The sequence below is a fragment of the Oryza glaberrima genome, chromosome 3 (assembly GCF_000147395.1).
Source record: "Oryza glaberrima chromosome 3, OglaRS2, whole genome shotgun sequence".
Classification (NCBI taxonomy): domain Eukaryota; kingdom Viridiplantae; phylum Streptophyta; class Magnoliopsida; order Poales; family Poaceae; genus Oryza; species Oryza glaberrima.
Genome location: NC_068328.1, coordinates 22,930,782 through 22,949,925, shown reverse-complemented (window position 1 = coordinate 22,949,925; position 19,144 = coordinate 22,930,782). Strand labels below are relative to the sequence as shown.

Here is a 19,144-nt window from a genome sequence, read left to right as displayed (position 1 = left end):
AAACATATTATTGCTAATGTATTTTCACTAACACGTGAACTTCATTAATTAATTGACACCTGCATTAACTGAACGTGTGCAATGGGAACACAAACTAGGAAAACACTGCTTCTATTTTAAACAAAACTACAAAAAATTGTCTTGGGGTGTTGAATTGTCTTTCCGGTTTTAGAAGTTGACGATGAAAATAACCAGTTTTGTAGATGCAAAATAGACTTCGAACAACGCTAAAAATGAACCTTACCCTTATCTTGTAGTACTATCTAAGGTCTAGCACATACAGTGCATCACTGCATTGGGTTGGGTTGGTCCAATTCATACTCCTTGTCCAAATATAGCTAATCCAACAAAATTCCAATTTATGCTCAGCAGAATATCGGACAAGTGCATAGGACGTGTGTGCAACCTGATGTGTCTTCGTCAGTCAACGGATGGCAGCAGATGAAATCTTTTTTTTTATAATTTTTTGTTATATTATAGGGGAGAGAAGAAAAGTATTGTTCGGACTTCTGAATAAGCTTGATTCATGGTCCGTACATGCATGACGTGGAAACAAACTTTTGCATTCCTTGCAGTAGTACTTTCTACTCATATTTATTGGGCAAAATTTGCTACAGGACACCGAAAAATTACGGCATTTGCTATCAGACACCCGAAGATCGTGTATTTACTCGTGGACACTGAAAAAAGTGGTAATTAGCTACTGGTCACTCCTTCCATTATTTTATTATTTCCGGTCAAAATAGAGAGATAAACTTTGGTTAAAGACAAGTTTGCCCATGGACCCACTTGTCAATCTCTCTTTCTATGTTCTTCTTCTTCCTCCCTTTCTCGATCTGTTCCTCTCTTTCTCATTGCGCCGCCGCCGAGCTCCGCCATGGCCGAGCTGTCATGCGTCGTCGCCGTCGGCGGTGAACCCCGGCTCTAGTGTCGACCAAACCGAGAGAGGAAGCTCTCAATCTCTTCATCGCCCTCAAATCCCTCGCCGGCCATGAAGAAGACAACGCGCGCTGTCACCAAAGAGCTATCTCCATCTCTAACTTACCACCGTTCCATACTCACCTTAACATGCCGAAGATTTTTCCTTTTGATTACATCCTCTCTCGTGTAGCGGATCGACGGGAACGCCGCCGTGTCATCGCCGACCTTGGAGCACGCTCTGCACATCGCCGCCATGACGTTGTCGCCGTTCGGGGTGCAGTGGACCATTGCAAGCCGAACCACCACGCCATCAGCTTCACCTCGACCTCCTCTCCTTTTACTCCCAAGTACCCCATCCAATGGCGCAACGATCTTGGAGATCGGCATCATCTTCTCCAACTCCAGCTGCCGAGCTCCATCTTCGATTTCTCCCTCTCCAGTGAGTCCCAATCCGATTCCTTGCCATGGTAGCCTCGCATAGACATCTCTAACACGAAAGACATACATGCATGGCAGTCCTTTGAAGAAATCGAGCCATCGTCGTTCATCCAAGGTGAAGCGCCTCCGCCGAGACATTCCGCGAGCCATCGTCGACGACCAAGCTTTGCCGACCTCATCCGTGCACGGGGATGCCGCTGTGTGTCATCGCCGTTGGTGGTGAACTCCAGCGATGCGCCGCCGCCCCGCCGTGGCCGAGCCATCCTGGCTCGGGCCGGCCGTCGTCGCTAGGAAGAATGGGAAAAGAAAAGAAGAGAGAGAGGAAGAACAGTACGTGTCCAGGGGCATTATGGTACTTACACGGCTCTTTCTCTCTCTATTTTGACCGAAAATAATAAAATAATGGAAGGAATGTCCAGTAACTAATTACCACTTTTTTGCAGTGTCCACGAGCAAATACACGATCTTCGGGTATCTCACAGCAAAAGCCGCAATCTTTCGATGTCTTGTAGCAAATTTTGCCTATTTATTTGTACTCCTGTGAGGTTTGGTTTAGTTTAATGAGACTTGACGAAAATTCGCTCCCTTTTTATCTCAAGGTAATGTAGTAGCCTAGAGCCGATCCGTTTCAACAGAAAACAAATTCAGTTTCTAATTTACTAAATCAATTAATAAACAATTATTTAGTCTAAGTAAATACATATTGAACAAGTAGGTGATTTGATTTTTTTTTTTTTGATGGAGGGAATAGTGAAATGAGGGAGAACCTGTTAAAAGTTGGTGTAGCATAGATTGTGAGACATAAACGTAACTGGTAGGGGTTATATGAGAATGGATATCATCGCTACTAACATTGAGCAGTATAGACTAGTCAATATTGAGCTGAAAACCAGCCCGCATTGATGGCCCACGTAAATACCCAACCCAACATAAACACCGCCAAGATACAGCCCATGCCCATATGATGTGCCGCCCAGCGACAGCGAGCGTGACATCGGCAGGCCCACGTGCTGCCAACGGGCAACCTGTCAGCGGCCCATTCAACATTGAAGTGAAAAGGGCGAAGGCCCAGTAAAGCCCATACTAAACCCAAAAGCAACCGAAAAGAGACACATCTCGGGTCCTCTCTCGCCGCCGCCGCCGCCGCCGCCTAGGCCTCCTCGCCGGCGCGCGGTAGCTCCGACGGAGGAGTTCCCCCCATGACCTCCCGCTCGCTCATGTTGATGTGCCAGCTGTCAGCGCACACAGCTGAGCGCCACCTCGTCCTCGTCGATCTCCCTCGCCGGGATATCTTTCCGCTTGCGGCTACGTCTCTGCCGGTCTCCGGTCTCAAGTACTCCCTCCGTACTCAGAAACTCGTTTTGGACAGCGACATGATCTCTAAAATACAATTTTAACTTCTGGCTTCTATAAAAATATTTATTGAAAAATGATATATGTATACTTTAATAAAAGTATTTTTCAAGACAAATCTATTCATATACTTTTTATATTTTCAAACTAAGTTATTTTATGATTTACATTCGTAAGGTTTGACTGAAATATTGTCCTAAACGACTTTCTAAACCAGTCTATACTATATACTACACTACTTTCTACTCCCTCTGTCCTAAAATATAACAACTTCTAGCCTTTAAAATTTGTCCTAAAATATAACAACTTATTCACCAACATTTTCTTCTCAACCAATCATAATTCTCCACCATTCAATTTTTTTACCTACCTCCACTTCTTCTCCAATCACAACACTCTCCTATTTAATCGTACCAATTTTCTTAATAATTTTATCCAACTTTAAAAATGTTTATATTCTGGGACCCACTGGAGCTTCGACCAACCACCATCGGTCAATTCCGCTTTGGGCGGAGGGAGTAGCATCTTCAACTCAGTTCTTCCTAAGGCTATCCCAACCCAAAAACTATCAAGTAGTTTCCATACTTACCATATAATATAGACACTATGTGTAGAAACTATACATCCAATGGATGGTGTCTTCAAATTAAATTACCATCCAATCATCTCTCTTCTCTCTCCTTTTACCCTCCTATCCCATTATTTTCATTCTTGGTTATTGTGTAGATATGGTTTCTTGTATGAGATATGGTTTCTCGTATGAGAAATGATTTCTTCATCTTTTTACCTCTCTCATTATTAACTTTTTTGCCACATCATATTTTTGCTTATGTGGCAATGTATTTAATGCTATGGATAGTAGATAATATGGAGGGTTGGGGATGTCCTAAGTTCTTGTCTCGGACGAACCGGTTTTTTTTTTGTTGAATAATTTACGAATAGATTTTAAGTAGTACAATAAATTATGAATAGATTTATTAGTACATAAATTCTGCTTAGCTTAACATTGGGGGGGGGGGGGGGAGGAAAAAGTATGAAACCGCAGTACCATTTCACTGTACAAATCTCCTTAAGAACCCAGAGAAATTTTATTCATTATGTAATCCATTTGACTGTGTAAACAAAGGTACTAGTACTGATAGTTTACAAAGAAGCAAAACCAAAACATCTGGTGGGTAGTGTAAACTGTAAACTAGATGGATGTAGTTTCAAACTGGGTTTCTGCTTTAGCTCTTGATGCTGCAATCTTTCGCATAACCATACTTTGCATCCGATCTACGTGAGTGGAGCTGGCAACGACTTAGTCCAGATAGAGAGAGTCCAGATAGAGAGAGAAACGACAACACCAAGTTTTAGTGGTGAACACGACTAGATGAGTGTGTGAAAACACGGTCCCGGAAGATTCCGTTTTCCTTGAACGCGCGGGAAGAACAAAAGATGAATAAAAAAGAATAATATTGTCCATCGTGTTCCCTAACCAACAGAACCAACAGAAGAGGAGGGAAGATCGGCAACAGTGCTCCAGCGACCAAACAGGGATGAGTAAGGTGGCCGGACGTGTCCCATGATGTGACTCGTCCATAGATGGTGGTGGTTGGCAATGAAGCAAACCAGAACAATGGGAACACGGCTGACAACAACATGGTCCCGATAGAGAAAGAAACGACAATAGGAAGCTCTTGTGGTGAACATGGACGGGTGAGTACATCAAAACGTGTTCCCGAACGAGGAGGTTCCGTTTTTCTTGAATGCGTAAGAGGAGGATACGCAGGGGAGAGGAGAGATGCCAAGGAGTAGAGATGTCGTGGGAAAGGGGGAGGACGTGCGGCGAGGTATAGATGTGGGGTGTCGTGAGGAAGGATGGAGGCGGGAGAGGAGGGTCGCCGGGAGAGGTGGGAGAGGAAGGACGTCAGGGAGAAGAGGGGCCATGGGCAGGGGGAGCGTGTGAAGATCAGGGCACCGGGAAGGGGGGAGGGGAGAGAGGGGGAAGCGAGGGGTGACGGACGAAAGTGAAGGCGGAAGCCTTATGTATTTTTAAATTAGGTATATATAGATATAGATAGATTTAGTTTTCAGCTTTGCTCCTTTTATTTTTTTAATTAAACTACTCCCTCCTTTCCAAATTGATCATCATATAATAGAATTTAAAATTTCTCAAATTGATCATCATATACATGCATGAACACGGATTTTATTAAAATACAATTAATGCTGCATGGGAGTAATTGGCATGGTGTTTTAATCGATGCATGTATTGTGGAAAAATATGTGTATGGTGTCTTGATTGATATGATTTAAATTATCCTTGGTCTTGGTGCATAAACTTATATGAGGATCAATTTGGGAATGAGGGGTACTATGTAAGCGTCACATCAATACCACACCGGGCAAAGAATTAGTCAAATTAGTCACGTAGTTATCACGTCAGCTAAAACCGGGGATAATACTGACACCTCGTTTGCACTGGTTTTGTAAATCGAGGTTTGCACTGGTTTTGTAAATTTCACAAAACGTACACGTTTTGTAGTTCAGGTTGTAGAAAACCACACACTTTGACACTTGGCACTTAAGTATATATATTTTGGTTCAATGAATGGATTCACTCGCGAGATGACGTGACTGTTTCATCAAGGACGAGGACATGACATCATATTACCCGCCATCGCACGAAATTAATAGGATGCCACGTCCTTATCTTAGATAAAACAATCACGTCATCTCGCAGGTGAATACATTCATCGATAGTGTGATTTTGTAAAACTAAACTACCAAAATATATATACTTAAGAGCCAAGTATCAAAATATGTGTGATTTTCTACCACTTAACCCTGTAAAACATGTAGTTTTGGAAATTTACTCTAGGTTTGGGGGACCCGTTGTTTTTCCGTTCAGGGATATTAAGGGCATCACAGTGGGGGCCCACAGATCTCTCTCCCGTTCACTTCCCCGAAACGTCCCCATGCTGCGCTCCCTCGCCGGCGCCGCCGAGGCGGGGCGCTCGTCGGCGGCCGCGGCGCTCCGGCGGTCCCTCCACGCAGGAGGGCGGGAGGAGGTGGAGAGCGTGGCGTACCGCATGTCCATGCTCCGGCCTCCCCCTGTCGTGCCGAGGAGGGGGCTCCCGAGGAACTCGTGCAGCCTCATCGGCCGCCTCGACGGGCCGGTGCGCCCGTGCGGTGGCAGCTCCGACGAGCGGCCCATGGCGTACACTTTCCTGTCGGTCTCCTCCTCGCCCTCATCCCCGCCCTCCTTGAGTCCGTCCAACTTCCGGTAGCGACCCCACTCTTCTCCCTGAATCGCAATTAGTTTGGATCCCTGACAGAAACGGAAGGCCTTTCTTTGGTCTATCTTAGTGCTAATTCTTCTTAGTAATCTTAGTTGTGTGCGCTCATAGTAAGTTCAATCTTGTGATGCTTGTTGCGGTCGGTTCGTGTGATTGGATGCCCATTCTGTAATAATTGATTTATGGTGCTTAATTGCTACATTTAACTGTGCTATGGGTTGGAATAACCTTTTCATTTATGTTAGGAATTACCTTTTCATTCATGTTGTCTGCAAAATTCATCTAGTCCTAAGTCTTTCCCCTCATTTGTACTAGGCATGTTCAGCTTGCATTTCCAAATTGTTTTGATGAGAAGGCCATTGTTTAACTTTGGGTACTTATTTTTATGATTATGAGTTCTAGGGCCAATTTGTGTTTATACATTGTTTTAACAGATTCATTCTTAGTACATGCTGTATATATCTATCAAAAAAGAGAATATTGATTGGAGTAAAACTGAATCAGCTTAGCAGAGTCTCATTTTCTTTCACAAACCTGTTAATCGTATAGGGGATATTCAAGGTATGCATGGTTTAATGAGGGTTTATTTTCTTGTCCTTTTCGTAGACATGAATGAAATGTATATAGTCTTGTTCGGCTCATGATTCCTGTACTTTCGTGTAATGGAGTTTATCACCATTTTTACAATGTTATTATGATCTTGAACAGTGTGACATTGAATTTGCAAGGCGAGCTGGCACATGTAAGCCTAAAGCATTTGAAACAAAATGACCTTGTTTATGTATCTGGCCTTCTGAATTCATATCATAAAGTTGATCCAAGTGGAGAGAAGCATACGTTCTACAAGGTTTGTCAATGATAACTTCTTTTGAACACTTTTTGATGTTCTTTGTGAAATATAAAAGGAGCGCACACCTAGGCCCTAGGACCTTGATGATTTGTATGTCACCAGATTGTGCCTTCTCTAATATATTTTCTATTCCACAACCTTCGCTTATATAGATTATACATCTTCGTATGCAGAACATTTATTAACATCAGAACTTTAGCTCAAATTAAAAATACAAAGTTTGCTCAGAATGTTTGCTTGTTCCGTGCTGCTTTTGTGTTGTGAACACCTTTTGTGGTGGATGTGCATAATTGTCAACAAGGGAAGAAAAGCTACAGGAGTGGCAGTGGGAAACAGGTTCATAGAAAGAGTTTGATGTCCACAAATAACAGCACCATGTCCTTGAGGAAAGTTTGTGCTAGTTGGTTAGTAGATTTTGCACTAACTAGTATATAGCAGGTTAGTAGTGGATTGACATTGGAATAGCAGATACCACCTGCTATATTAGTGGAATAAAAAAACTCAATTTTTTTAAGTTAATCGTGCATACATCAAGAGTTCACAACTCTCTTAACACAATAAAATGGTGACATTTATAGGTCCGAAACACTCATAAAAGATATAGATAGACGTACAACTCACTATATATGCACGAAAAGTGGTAGTAATTAACAAGGTAGTCGAAGTTTAGATCTGGATTCTCAAGTAGCCAACATGACTTAACACTGCAACTACAAAATTAAACTTTAAAATTCAGACTTCAGACTCCAGTGCATATAGCAGTTGCTATTTTGTAACCCGCTATTTTGCAGCTGTACCTCATCTCAGTAGCGGTAGTACCCACTACTGCTAATGCGAGCACTGGCTGCTACCACCGCTGCTATTTGGAACCTTGAAATTTGTAATAGTAGTTAGATGCATCATTTAGTTATATCAGAGATACATAGTCAAGAGTTGTTGAAGTTGCACCAAAACATGTTAGTATGCTTGATACCTTAGAAGAAATAAAGGAAGTTCCTCCATCCAGAAGTACTGGTTCCTGCTGTATTTTTCTCTTGACTGTCTTCTCTCTCCCTGTTCATTCTAGATTCTGTTTCTCCCCATTCAAGCCCTCCTTCACCTATTGCCGTTCTTCAAATTGTCCTTACCTGATTTCCTCTGACAAATGTTTAGTTAGCAACGCATTGTGATATTTGTGGCCAAGAAAATATGTTTTCAGTGCAATATCCCTTCCATGCCATTGTGATTCTAACTCCGTCTTTTTTATAGATACATGTCACAGACCTAAACTATGTTCTTGATCAAAATCAGAGGCCTCAAAATGATGAGAATTCTTCAGACAAATCATCAATGCTGTCTACCACAGGTATTTCTGCTGAGTTATCTTGTACAGTTATATTCTTTTCTATTATTTACCAAATCTTCTAACCTTGTACTTTTCAAAAGTTAGATGAAATACTTACAGAAAAGAAGTACATAGATCGGCTTCGCTTGTGGCAGGTCTTCTTCGCTAGCCCTTACGAATGGTGGGACAACCGACAATCCAAGCCATACTCCTACTATCCTGATTTCAAGCACAAGGACACTGGCGAGAAGCTGTGGCTTCGTGCAGATGATCCTCCTTGGGTAAGAAGACAGCTTGAATTGCAAGACCAACAACTGGCAGAGAATGGACACAGGGATGGTAGTAGGACACTGAAAAACCACACATGGAAATCACAAGATTTTGACTGCTCTCCGTCTCAAGATTTTGGCTATTCTGATGACGAAGAATTGCTTCATTCATCAGGTGCATGATATGGGGAGATGTGAGATAATGCTAACTGGTCTCTTGATCTGCAATTATTATGCCTAGCTTCAGTGTGGAACTCACTTAGTTGTAGAGGATATAGAGTACTTATGTTAGCGTAGCAAGTTATTAATGGCTTGAATGGCGAATACTGGTAATGTGTGCGGTAACTCATGTACATGCATGATGTGGTGGAAATGTAAAAAAAGTACTTATAATCAACAGATGGTGGAAACCTAAACACTCGAAATCATGTGATTACGACAAGTACTCCCTCCGTTCTAAATAAAATCGATTCCTAGATCCTCGAGGCTAGTTTAGGGTTCATGTGAAATTACCGAAGTACCCTCATTAACTACATCCATCAACAATCCCAATCCCAATCTCTGCATTCTGCACACATTAATTTAGTAACTAGTAGTACTACTACTAGTACTTTAGAGAAGGAGTAGTACTAGGAGAAGAAGAAAAAACGAAATGCATTGCCGCAAGGAAGGAACATCTCTCTAATCTAAGAAAAAGAAATGGTTTGAATTCACATACAAGAATAATAGCAAGAACAAGAACAAAGAAGAACCAGGAATAGAGGAAAAAAAATAACAAGAAGAAGAACAAAGAAGGACCAGGAATAGAGAGGAAAAAAAAATGAAATCGGGATCCTGCATCCGCCGCCGCCGCGTCCATCCGCCGCGCATCCATCCATCGCCGCTGCCGCCGCCGTCGCGTCCATCCGTCAGGCCGCATCTATCTCCTACTGTTGCCGCCGCATCCATCTCCTGCTGTCACCGCCTCATCCCGCCGCCGCCACTGCATCCATCCATCACCGCCGCCGTCGCCGCTGCATCCATGTGCCGCCGCGCGCCATCGCGGCGGCTGTTGCCGCCGTCCTTGTAGATAGGAGCGGAAAGAGGGCGGAGCTGGAGGGAGAGATTGAGTGGGAGAAGCGAAGAGGGAGGTTGGGAGAGGAAAGGTTGCCGTGTGAACGGAGAGAAAGGAAAAGTTGGGACGCTCTAGCTCTTTCTGGACCACCCATGACCACGCAAGATATTGAATGTGTCTCGTTTTCTGGGCACGAATCGATTTTTTTGTGGGACAACCACTCTGCCCTAGGAATCGGTTTATTTTAGGACTGAGGGAGTAGGCAAATACATTGAAGCCATATACCAGAACTACCCATGGATTTTTCTTTTGTCATATTTCGTTCAAAGAGTTGAGGGGAGATAATGCATCGGTTATTCGCTCAAAGGGGTGAATGGAAGATAGTGCATCAAGTTATTCGTGTGGATAGTGTATCAAGCAATTCGCAAGGGCGAATTTTCTTTCCAGGTTAGGTCGCTAGGAACCTACCACTAGAAATAGATGTTCTAACTTACAACCTCTTATTTTAAGTGACTGACATGTGAGTCACCCAGCTTGTGGGTTCATATTTTAGCAACCAACGTTCAGTGGGCAGTAAGTCGCCCAGTACTATATCTCATGCTTCATAGCACATCTCAAAGATGTGATGCCGACACACGGTGCATCCTGTAACAGCTTTCATTTATGCAGGTAAGCAGGGGTAAATTCCCCGGTAAGGGGAGCAACAATGAAGCTGTAGAAATGCATTTCTTTCATCCAGTTGTAATTTTCAAGCTGCACATGGATGTCCTTTGGTGATAAGTTGATTAAACCTCAAACACATTTTAGTTGAGGTATATGAATGCCTTCCTGTGGGACTTAAACACTTACAGTGAGTGATCATAATTAAAAACGTCTCCAGAGCAGCAAAATACTGATGGGAAAAAAAATTTGTGGTGCCATTAATCATAAAATCAACAGAATAGACAAATCCATGTCTTGTTGGCATGGATGATACGGTGAAACCACAAAAGCACAACTAGTTTCTGGGCTCCTGTCTGTGGAAGGCACATTCATAGGAAAAAAAGATGAATAAACACCTACGAAAGCGTTCTTTTTTCTTTATCCTCACCTACGAAAGTGTTGGGTCTCGGTATCTCTTGAAGAGGGATTCGATGTCATCAAGAACTTCCGGTGCCAAAGGCCGTGGAGCACTGGTAAATGCATCAATGTTCTCCTTCAACTGATCCATGGTCGTTGCTCCGATGATTGTGCTAGCTGTGAATGGACGGTCACGCACAAAGCCCAGTGCAAGCTGGACTGGAGTTAGGCCGTGCTTCTTGGCAAGCTTGACATATTCATTCGTTGCTTCCTGTCAAAACAAATGCATCAATTAGCAAGTCACCATATACGGGTGAGAATGAACAGAAAAAAATATTTTGATAATCTGGACAGATGAGAAATGAATCGGAAAATGTTTTGATTTAACTGGTTTGTTGGTTGAAGTATTTGATGGAGTAGAGTACACATACTTTAGCCAACGATGCATTGTAGCGCTCCATGTATCCAGGGAAGAGATTTAGCCTGCTCTTCTTTGATATGTCAGGGTTAGTATCAATATACTTCCCAGTGAGAACACCTCCAGCCAATGGAGAGTAGGCAAGCAACCCAACATTACAGTTATTTGGGTGGCACACTTCAACAAGGTCAACTGCTCAAAAACAAAATTTGGTGAATGTCCACTATGTGAATAAATCCAGTACACTGGTATAAATCATTTTTGCTTTTGCTAGGGCTTAATAGGTTTATCTTAAATCAAGAAAAGCAATAAATTAAGTTATCTAACAATGAATGTTTATCTGCATCTCATGTTTGTTGGAGATAACAGGCAAGGTAACCAATGTTTATGAACAAAAGATATGGCAAAGATATATCATACTTAAGCTCAGAACCAAGAGCATGAAAGAGTCTTGCAATGAATAAAGTGAACGGATAAATGTTATCAGTTTAACCTTCGAAGTGGCATCTCACAATTAGACTATAACTGTTCTGGATGCTCACAATCTTTGGAAGTCCTTGAACCTTTGCAGCATGTACAAACTCCATCACTCCATATGAAGTTTCATTGGAAACACCAATATAACGAACCTAGAACGGTGATTAAAATCAAATTAAACAATGGTTTACAACTTGCCATTATTCACAAACTCTAAATATGCTGTGAGTTTTTGAAAAAAAAAAAAAACTAGAAACTAGTCAAATGCACCTCTACCAAGACAACAGTTACATGCGCTCATATGTTATAAAAAATACACATCTTTAACTGGATGATAAAAGATGTAAGTGTCATGCCCTGTTGAAAGGTGGCTCATATGAGGGGCAGGCATGAAGCTACATGGTTGTAAACTTGTAATCCACCGGTCCCACTCACTGACAGAAAATCCTTTCTAAGTGCAAAAAGTGAAGATGCAGTATAAATGCATTACCTTTCCTTCATCAATTAGCTCTTGGAAAGCTTTCAACTGTTCCTCAAATGGAACACTTGGCCTCCATTTGGTTGGGTTGTAACAGTATTCACCAAATAGTGGAACATACCTATCTGGCCTGAAGATATAAAACAAACATCTGGATGAGTCTTGTTTGTTCATCGTTGTGAAGATAGAAACTTCAAACACATAAGTATAACGAGAGTAACTTCTATCTAAACAAGTGTAAGTGAATAGTCAAATAGCTCACGGTATTTCTGTTAAGATAGCAGATACACTAAAACAATTTATATCAGGCAATGGATTGAGTGGTGAAAAGAGAACTCAAATTTACAATTTCTATTTTCATCATTTTTTTCTCGAATACACATGTGCACTAATTTCGTCATATATATTATTTGTATTGGTATACTTTCCAAAGGGAAAATTGCTAGGTAGTCACGGTGTCAGATATATGACAAAATTTAAGATAATGTATTAAATCTTGTATGGGAAGATAAGAATAGAGAAGTGCAAATTACAAGACACTGAGAGCCAAAGATATTTTGTATCCCTAGGTAAGTGCAATAAGATCAAAAGTAGCAGGAACAACAGGAAACAGTAGGTAAAAAGGACACCACATGTCCTTGTTAATACATAAACTAAATTTTCTTCTTGCAATAATGTATATACCCGTCAGATGGAAAATAATATTTGAAAGAAATATACTTTTCCATATGCTATGTAGATAAACAACTGATAGCTGAAAGAATCCGATGAATGGTTATGCATTCTGAAAATGATTGTGCGAATCAAGCTGGCCAAGGACGTCTAAATTATATGAGAAAAAAAAAAAAGGCACTAACCAGTGTATCTGGAGTAAATCAATGTAGTCTGTAGATAAGCGGGAAAGACTCTTTTCGACACTTTCCTTGATATTGGCAGCATCAACACGAACTACTTTCGCATTGTCCCGGAGAAAAGTAGATCGCTCTGAGTAACCTGAAACTTTTGTGGCTAGAATAATCTAGGTGCACAGAAACAAACCACGCAAACACAATGTTTCAGTAACACTGTCAGATATTCCATCATCGGTTGGACATTCAGGGAACTGTTCGTAGTGAAGTCTGAGCTGTATTTACTTATACTCTTCAACTTATTGCAGTTAGTATAATTATGCTACCTAGACCCTAAACACCAAAGTTAAAGAATGATCATATTAAATTGAATAAAGATGATGAATTTCCTGAGTGACTATAGCTATTATCCTGTGGAGGCTGACAGGCTGTGTTTAACCTTCCCACGCATGGATTCAAATTGTATATCTGACATGAACGCCCATATTCCTCTTAGCGAATGCCATAGTTCCTACCTATTTTTTCTTAATTTAGTATGTGATAATAAATGCAAGAGCTTATTTTAGTTACCTTATCTCGTGGCTTTGATTGCATCCAACTGCCTATATATAGATCAGTTCTTCCTTGAGTCTCTTTTCTGGGTGGCACTGGATACTAAAGGCGAAATGGAGAAAGGCTGTTACAAAATGAAAAACTAAAGCAATTGCCGCTCCGTAAATCAGGAGAAAAGAAAACAGAAGGAATGTACTAATTAACCATTTCTGCTGTGTCAAGGATATTGACACCTTGATCGAAAGAATAAGAAAGAATATCGTGCGCTTCCTTCTCCGTGTTTTGCTCTCCAAATGTCATCTGAACAAAAAGCAGGATTAGCATGGGATGTAAAATTAAATGTAAAAAACAACAAGAGCAGGAAACATGATCTCCAGTTATATATGCACATACTGTTCCAAGAGTGACCTCACTGATGACAAGGTCTGAATCTCCCAGCTTCCGATACTGCATCTGCGACTGCGCCTGCGCCCGAATTCTGCTGCCGATGCGTCTCCTGTGCCATATCTCAGGCCGACGGGAGCACAACCCCGATAAGGTATTGCCGTGTGATGAGGATGGGTTTGCAGTGAATGCAGATACGGCCATTTGTTGCATGCTGAAGTTCCCTGTTCTTGCACAATTCCAACAAATTAACAAGGTTAGACAACAAGTAAACAACCAACACTAGATCAGATATGCACACATTTCTCTCCACCCAAAAAAAAAAAAAAAACTCACACCGTTAGGAGAGCACGAAAGCACCCGTCTCCCTAAATCCCTATGCAGAATTAAACAATTCTTGGATTCGTTGGCCAGGGCGTCTACTCATGATTCATGAAGTGGAGAGAGGGAGGGATGATTACCAGCACAAACCTGGTCGCCGGCCGTGCGCGCGTGGAGGATTCCGCACAGGGGAGGGGAGAAGGCTACGGCGGCGGCGGAGGGCGCGAGGAGAGGAGGCGATGCGGTAGAGGGGTAGCCGTGGCCCGTGGCTCCGGCGGGACCGCAGTTTGGATAGCACTATAGCAGGAGGCACGGGCCGCACGGCCGGCCAACGGGAAAAAACAAAAAAAAATAAAATAAAAGAAAAGGAAAAGGATATGTGGTGGGCGGGTGGGAATGGGATACACGCAGTTAGAATAATCAAGTTTTTGGTTATGAATGAGAGCGGCAATTGTACGAAAAAAATTTGAAAATATACCTTTTTTTTTTTCATAATTTGCGTTTATATACATCCATGGCAAGTTTTGTGAAAATAGATCTAACCCGTGTCGCGGCGATGCAGGAGCGACGCGCAAGCGAGAATTTGGGACGCGGGACCTGTGCCCGGAGCAGTCACGCACGTTGGAGGATGCGGTCCTGCACATTGGGCATGCGGCACCGGGGCACACCCGCACATTGGGCATGCAACATCGCGGTGGTTTGCAGGACCGGTCGGCACCAGCTTGGTCCCGCAGAATGCTTATGCAGGACGGACTTCGGTCCCGCGCACCACGGTGCCACATATTGGAAACGCGGGACTGCTCTTAAATTAACCCCTCCTAAACTTTAGGTCCAATCACTTCTAAACTTTTGTGTGTAGTTAAAACAAATCAACCACTCCTAAACTTTAGGTCCAATCACTCCTAAAATTTTGCGCACAGTTAAAATAAACTGAGAATCCTAAACTTTTGCGCAGAAGGGAGGGGGGCAGGGCAGTCGCGCGCACCGGTCGTGCGGGACCGAGGCCGTCGCGCGCCTTGGTTGTGCGGGACCGTGGTGGTCGCCCATTCCGGGAGCGCGGGACCGATGCTCCCACTTGGCCGCATGCAGATCCGTGCCGCTCCCGCGTGCTTCCTTTGTCATCTCATCCACGTGAAGTTGTCTCCCATGATGCGTGCTGCTGCTAAAGGTAGACAAAATATAAATCCGCGCCGTCAATACAGTAAAAACGTCAATCATGTCTTTTCTTTTCGTTTGAAGCTCACCCCATAAACTAAGAGGGAGGGTGAGAGATGTGATGCCCCTCACACAAGAGCTGCACAGAAGAGAGGAGACGCTACTCCTGCAGAAGAGAGAGTAGCATTGTGAAAAAGAGGAGAGCTAGAGAAAACATTTTGGTGAGCTTCCAACAATTGAAGAAATATAGGTAAATTAGTAATATAAATATTATCAAGTATACGTGGCGATGGCTTGTGCATTAGATGTAATTATTAGTGTATTGGATAAGTTATAATTTAGATAGTGTTCATATACTACATATAAATTGTTCGGTTATATGGCATGTTTAGAAATTTTAGGTACCACTTACGTTTGAAGTCGATAAATATGTAGTATGAATGTAGTTTGAATATAGAATGGGTTTAGTATTATATTTGTTGTACATAAGATGTGCATAAATTTTTATTAGTGTGTTAGGCCGTGGGGAGAAATATATATATATATATATATATATATATATATATATATATATATATATATATATATATATATATATATATATATATATATATATATATATATATATATATATATATATTTCGAAATTTCTTTAGTTGTATGTACGATATCTAAACAAGATAGAGAAATGGGTAAAAAATATATTAGTTTAGTATGAACATAGAATGGTTGTAGTATTATGTTTTTTTGGGTACATAGTAAGGGGAAAATTTTAATTAGTATTTAGAGCCATGCCGCGTGAATAATTGAATGTGGTAAGAAATATTTTTAGTTGAGTGTACCATTTGAGAGTGAATACGGCAAATGAAAGAACAAAATTTAGAGGTAACTTGCATGACAGTTGGGATTGATATAAATAGTATGGATTTTGCAAGATTTATTATTGACATATATTCATTATTTTGAAGGTTATAAGTGTGAACGTGGTGCATTAAATTTAGAAATTACAAGTTCGGAGAAGGACGAGAAATAAATAGGAGACATAGAGGTAAGCATGTATATATTTTTATGTGTTTAAATTTGGTAATTATTATTATGTTGTTAAATTTGCTGCATTTAGAGACAAATTTCAATAGTTGAGTATTATGTTGAGTATTTAGAAACAAAATTAGTTGAGTATTATGTTTTATTGTACATAATACGTGGATAAATTTCAATAGTATTTAGAGACGCGTTGCGTGGAAAATTAAATGTAAAAAAATTTGAATACATTAATATGTATCCATGAACCATTTGTTACATTTGGATAGTAAACCAGCGAACATATATTAATATGATATTATAATTGTTGCTTAACCTTTGAAATATGAAATTAAAACTTGATTTAGGGATTCACTAAATGTGCAAATCATTTAAAATAATAAAATGAACAAGGGAATAAATTTTTCTTAAGAAATCATGGTGCGAGTTAAATTTCTGAAATTCTCCATGAACTAAAATACTCTATGGAATTATCGTGAAATTTTCGAAGCTATATTGGTAATTTTAAAAGTGCAATAATAATTTCAGCAATTATTAAAAACATAAAAGCAAAGAAAATACCCAATTAGTATTGGGCTGATTTCAGCCCATTTGAGGAGGATGGTGTAGGGAAGTGGGTAAAATCAGCCACCTATTGAACTCTAGTCTTTGGTGATTTTAGCCCATTTTGATTTCAGCCCACCATCAGATGAGTGTAGGAAATGGGCCGAAATCAGCCCAACAGTGATGGAGGGATTTGATTTGTTTTTCATTTAAACTAATTGCTAAAATGATGTTTGCGATGTAAAAATTAAATCCTTCGATTGAACAGTTGGAAGAAAGTTTGAGGGAGTGTTTTAATATATTGAAAATTTAATAAAAAAAATATAAGAATGATTTATTAAGGGAATTTTGTTTTTAATTGTAAGGTCATTCAATTTTCAATAGTTTCATATGTTAAATAATATCCAAATTTTGTTTAAAAAAATACTCAATTATAGGTATGTCACCAACCTTTAGTTTAATAAAGGCCGTCAAAATGCTTCACATACAAAATGAAAATGACATAATCCATATCTTCATTTGTGAGTATCGTTCTCATCAACCTCGTACTCACTACTATAGTTTTGATTAAGAGTTAACTTTACGACTTTTAGTCATATATCGTAATATTTCTTATAGTGTGATTAGAGTTGGGTCGTATGTAATGCAATTGTTTATTTGTTTAGGAATGGCAAACTTTAGAGTATATTATGGCGACGGGGATATTATGTCCAACGAAATGGGTGTTGACTTGAGCAACTTTAGTCAATGCACACTGTATCACCCAAATGCGGACAATCTAACAATGCCCGAAGTGTGGTACTGGTTGACATTCTCATTCTCATTGGACCCACAAGTTTATAGTGTTAATGTCAGTCTGCTATGGAGTCATTCGGGCACAAACATCCAATGGCAACTGAAAGAAGTAACCCGAAGTCGATCATGAAAGGATTGGTTGCAAGGTTGCAGACGCTGAGGATACAAGATGGCCATGTTGGTGCAGGCTTGTCCGAGAAGGGCTCGACCAAACAGTTCGTTCGGTCAGTTCAATATGCAGGGAGATGCATGTGCTCAATCGAGTGCATTTAATGTGGAAGTCTCCCAGCATAATGAGGACAATATCGGCATTGACATGCAGAGCCTGCATATCGAACAAGTTGAACAAACAGAATTGCCGAGCACGGTGCAACAACATGCGACGGGTAAGCCGATGAAAGGGGAAGAGATAAATGCTACAGTGGACGAGATTGAGAGGGTTGATAGGCATGCTCGTGAGGATGAAGCTAACTTGGCTCAGGAGGAGGATGAAGAGGCAGATGATGATGAGTACGAAGTCCAACATGTTCCAGCATCATGGAACAGTGAAGATCTTGGATATATCAGAGAGAACGAGCTGCATGATACAAATATTTTTCGAGCATCTCGTAGTAAATAAAAGATTCTTCACAGGTATCAGGTGGCTAGGCCTATACCAACAACAACAGGAGGATCACAGTGGCATCAAGGGTTCACATCGGTACCGGGTAAAACTGTTTCAGAAAATAGTTTCGCACAGATAGCTTGTTAACTTCTCATCTAATACTATTATATATAATCTAGCATTCGCACGTCTCTGAACAACCCATTACAACTTATGTATATGAAAACTTATGAATTATATTTGGTGCTATTTTTAATCATTATAGTTATGGTAACCTTTCTGTAAATTAAACCAAAATCTGTACGTATCATTATGAAAATCGTCCAAAAATTTAGCTCTTTTTCATGCACAGTTTTATTTAAGTACAAGTGGCCTAACTTATAGAATTAATTGTTGTACCCAATGCTAATTTAATCTAGGGACTTAAAAGTACGAGAAAATTCCCTATGTAGTATCAAAAAAAAGTTGCTCTACCCTCTATAGCACCCAAACTTAAAAAGTTCCCTATCTAGGCACTTCTAAAATTTCCCTTCCCTATGTAGCACTTCTGTTAGTTTTTACACTTGACGGTGTTAACTAGCCGGAGAAAAGACGGTTTTGCCCTTCTTTAGTTTTCAAACTTGCCCGTACATGATCGTTGGTATTTTCGACATGTTTTCTCTTGATTTAACGTAACACTGCAAATATAACATGTCGATCCACTCTTTTGAAAAAAATAATTATCCTCTTGTGGTTTCACTTGTCATTAATTAACTTAAGTAATTAGTAACTAACATCATGTACAGGCAAGTCTGAAAACTAAAGAAGGGAAAAAGCGTCTTTTCTCCTGCTAGTTAAAATCGTCAAGTGTAAAAACTAACGGAAGTGCTACATAGGGAAGGGAAATTTTAGAAGTGCCTAGATAGGGAACTTTTTAAGTTTGGATGCTATAGAGGGAAGAGCAACTTTTTTTTGATGCTAGATAGGGAATTTTCTCTAA

The 19,144-nt window shown here is 40.6% G+C and overlaps 2 protein-coding genes and 1 pseudogene across 5 annotated transcripts; 2 read left to right on the top strand and 1 right to left on the bottom strand.

Annotated features, from left to right (window-relative positions):
• Window positions 1-991: 991 nt before the first annotated feature.
• On the top strand, window positions 992-1,903 carry LOC127766336 (uncharacterized; annotated as a pseudogene).
• A 3,734-nt stretch (window positions 1,904-5,637) lies between these two features.
• On the top strand, window positions 5,638-9,383 carry LOC127767381 (protein OSB1, mitochondrial-like). 2 transcript variants are annotated; one of them, XM_052292703.1, is made up of 4 exons: window positions 5,638-5,980; window positions 6,702-6,840; window positions 8,092-8,188; window positions 8,303-9,383. In XM_052292703.1, the coding sequence occupies exons 1-4, from the start codon at window positions 5,673-5,675 to the stop codon at window positions 8,617-8,619; spliced, it is 861 nt and encodes a 286-aa protein (XP_052148663.1). In that variant the 5' UTR covers window positions 5,638-5,672; the 3' UTR covers window positions 8,620-9,383. The 2 variants fall into 2 exon arrangements, with proteins under 2 accessions (XP_052148663.1, XP_052148662.1); XM_052292702.1 differs by having other exon boundaries at window positions 8,273-9,383.
• Window positions 9,384-10,345: 962 nt separating this feature from the next.
• On the bottom strand, window positions 10,346-14,357 carry LOC127767380 (uncharacterized). Of its 3 annotated transcripts, none has more exons than XM_052292699.1 (9): window positions 14,168-14,357; window positions 13,716-13,930; window positions 13,527-13,622; window positions 13,341-13,424; window positions 12,780-12,940; window positions 11,935-12,052; window positions 11,461-11,596; window positions 10,981-11,159; window positions 10,346-10,820 (listed from the first exon to the last, which is right to left on the bottom strand). In XM_052292699.1, the coding sequence occupies exons 2-9, from the start codon at window positions 13,917-13,919 to the stop codon at window positions 10,581-10,583; spliced, it is 1,218 nt and encodes a 405-aa protein (XP_052148659.1). In that variant the 5' UTR covers window positions 13,920-13,930; window positions 14,168-14,357; the 3' UTR covers window positions 10,346-10,580. The 3 variants fall into 3 exon arrangements, with proteins under 3 accessions (XP_052148659.1, XP_052148661.1, XP_052148660.1); XM_052292701.1 differs by having other exon boundaries at window positions 13,716-13,935; window positions 14,178-14,357; XM_052292700.1 differs by having other exon boundaries at window positions 14,178-14,356.
• Between the last annotated feature and the right edge of the window lie 4,787 nt (window positions 14,358-19,144).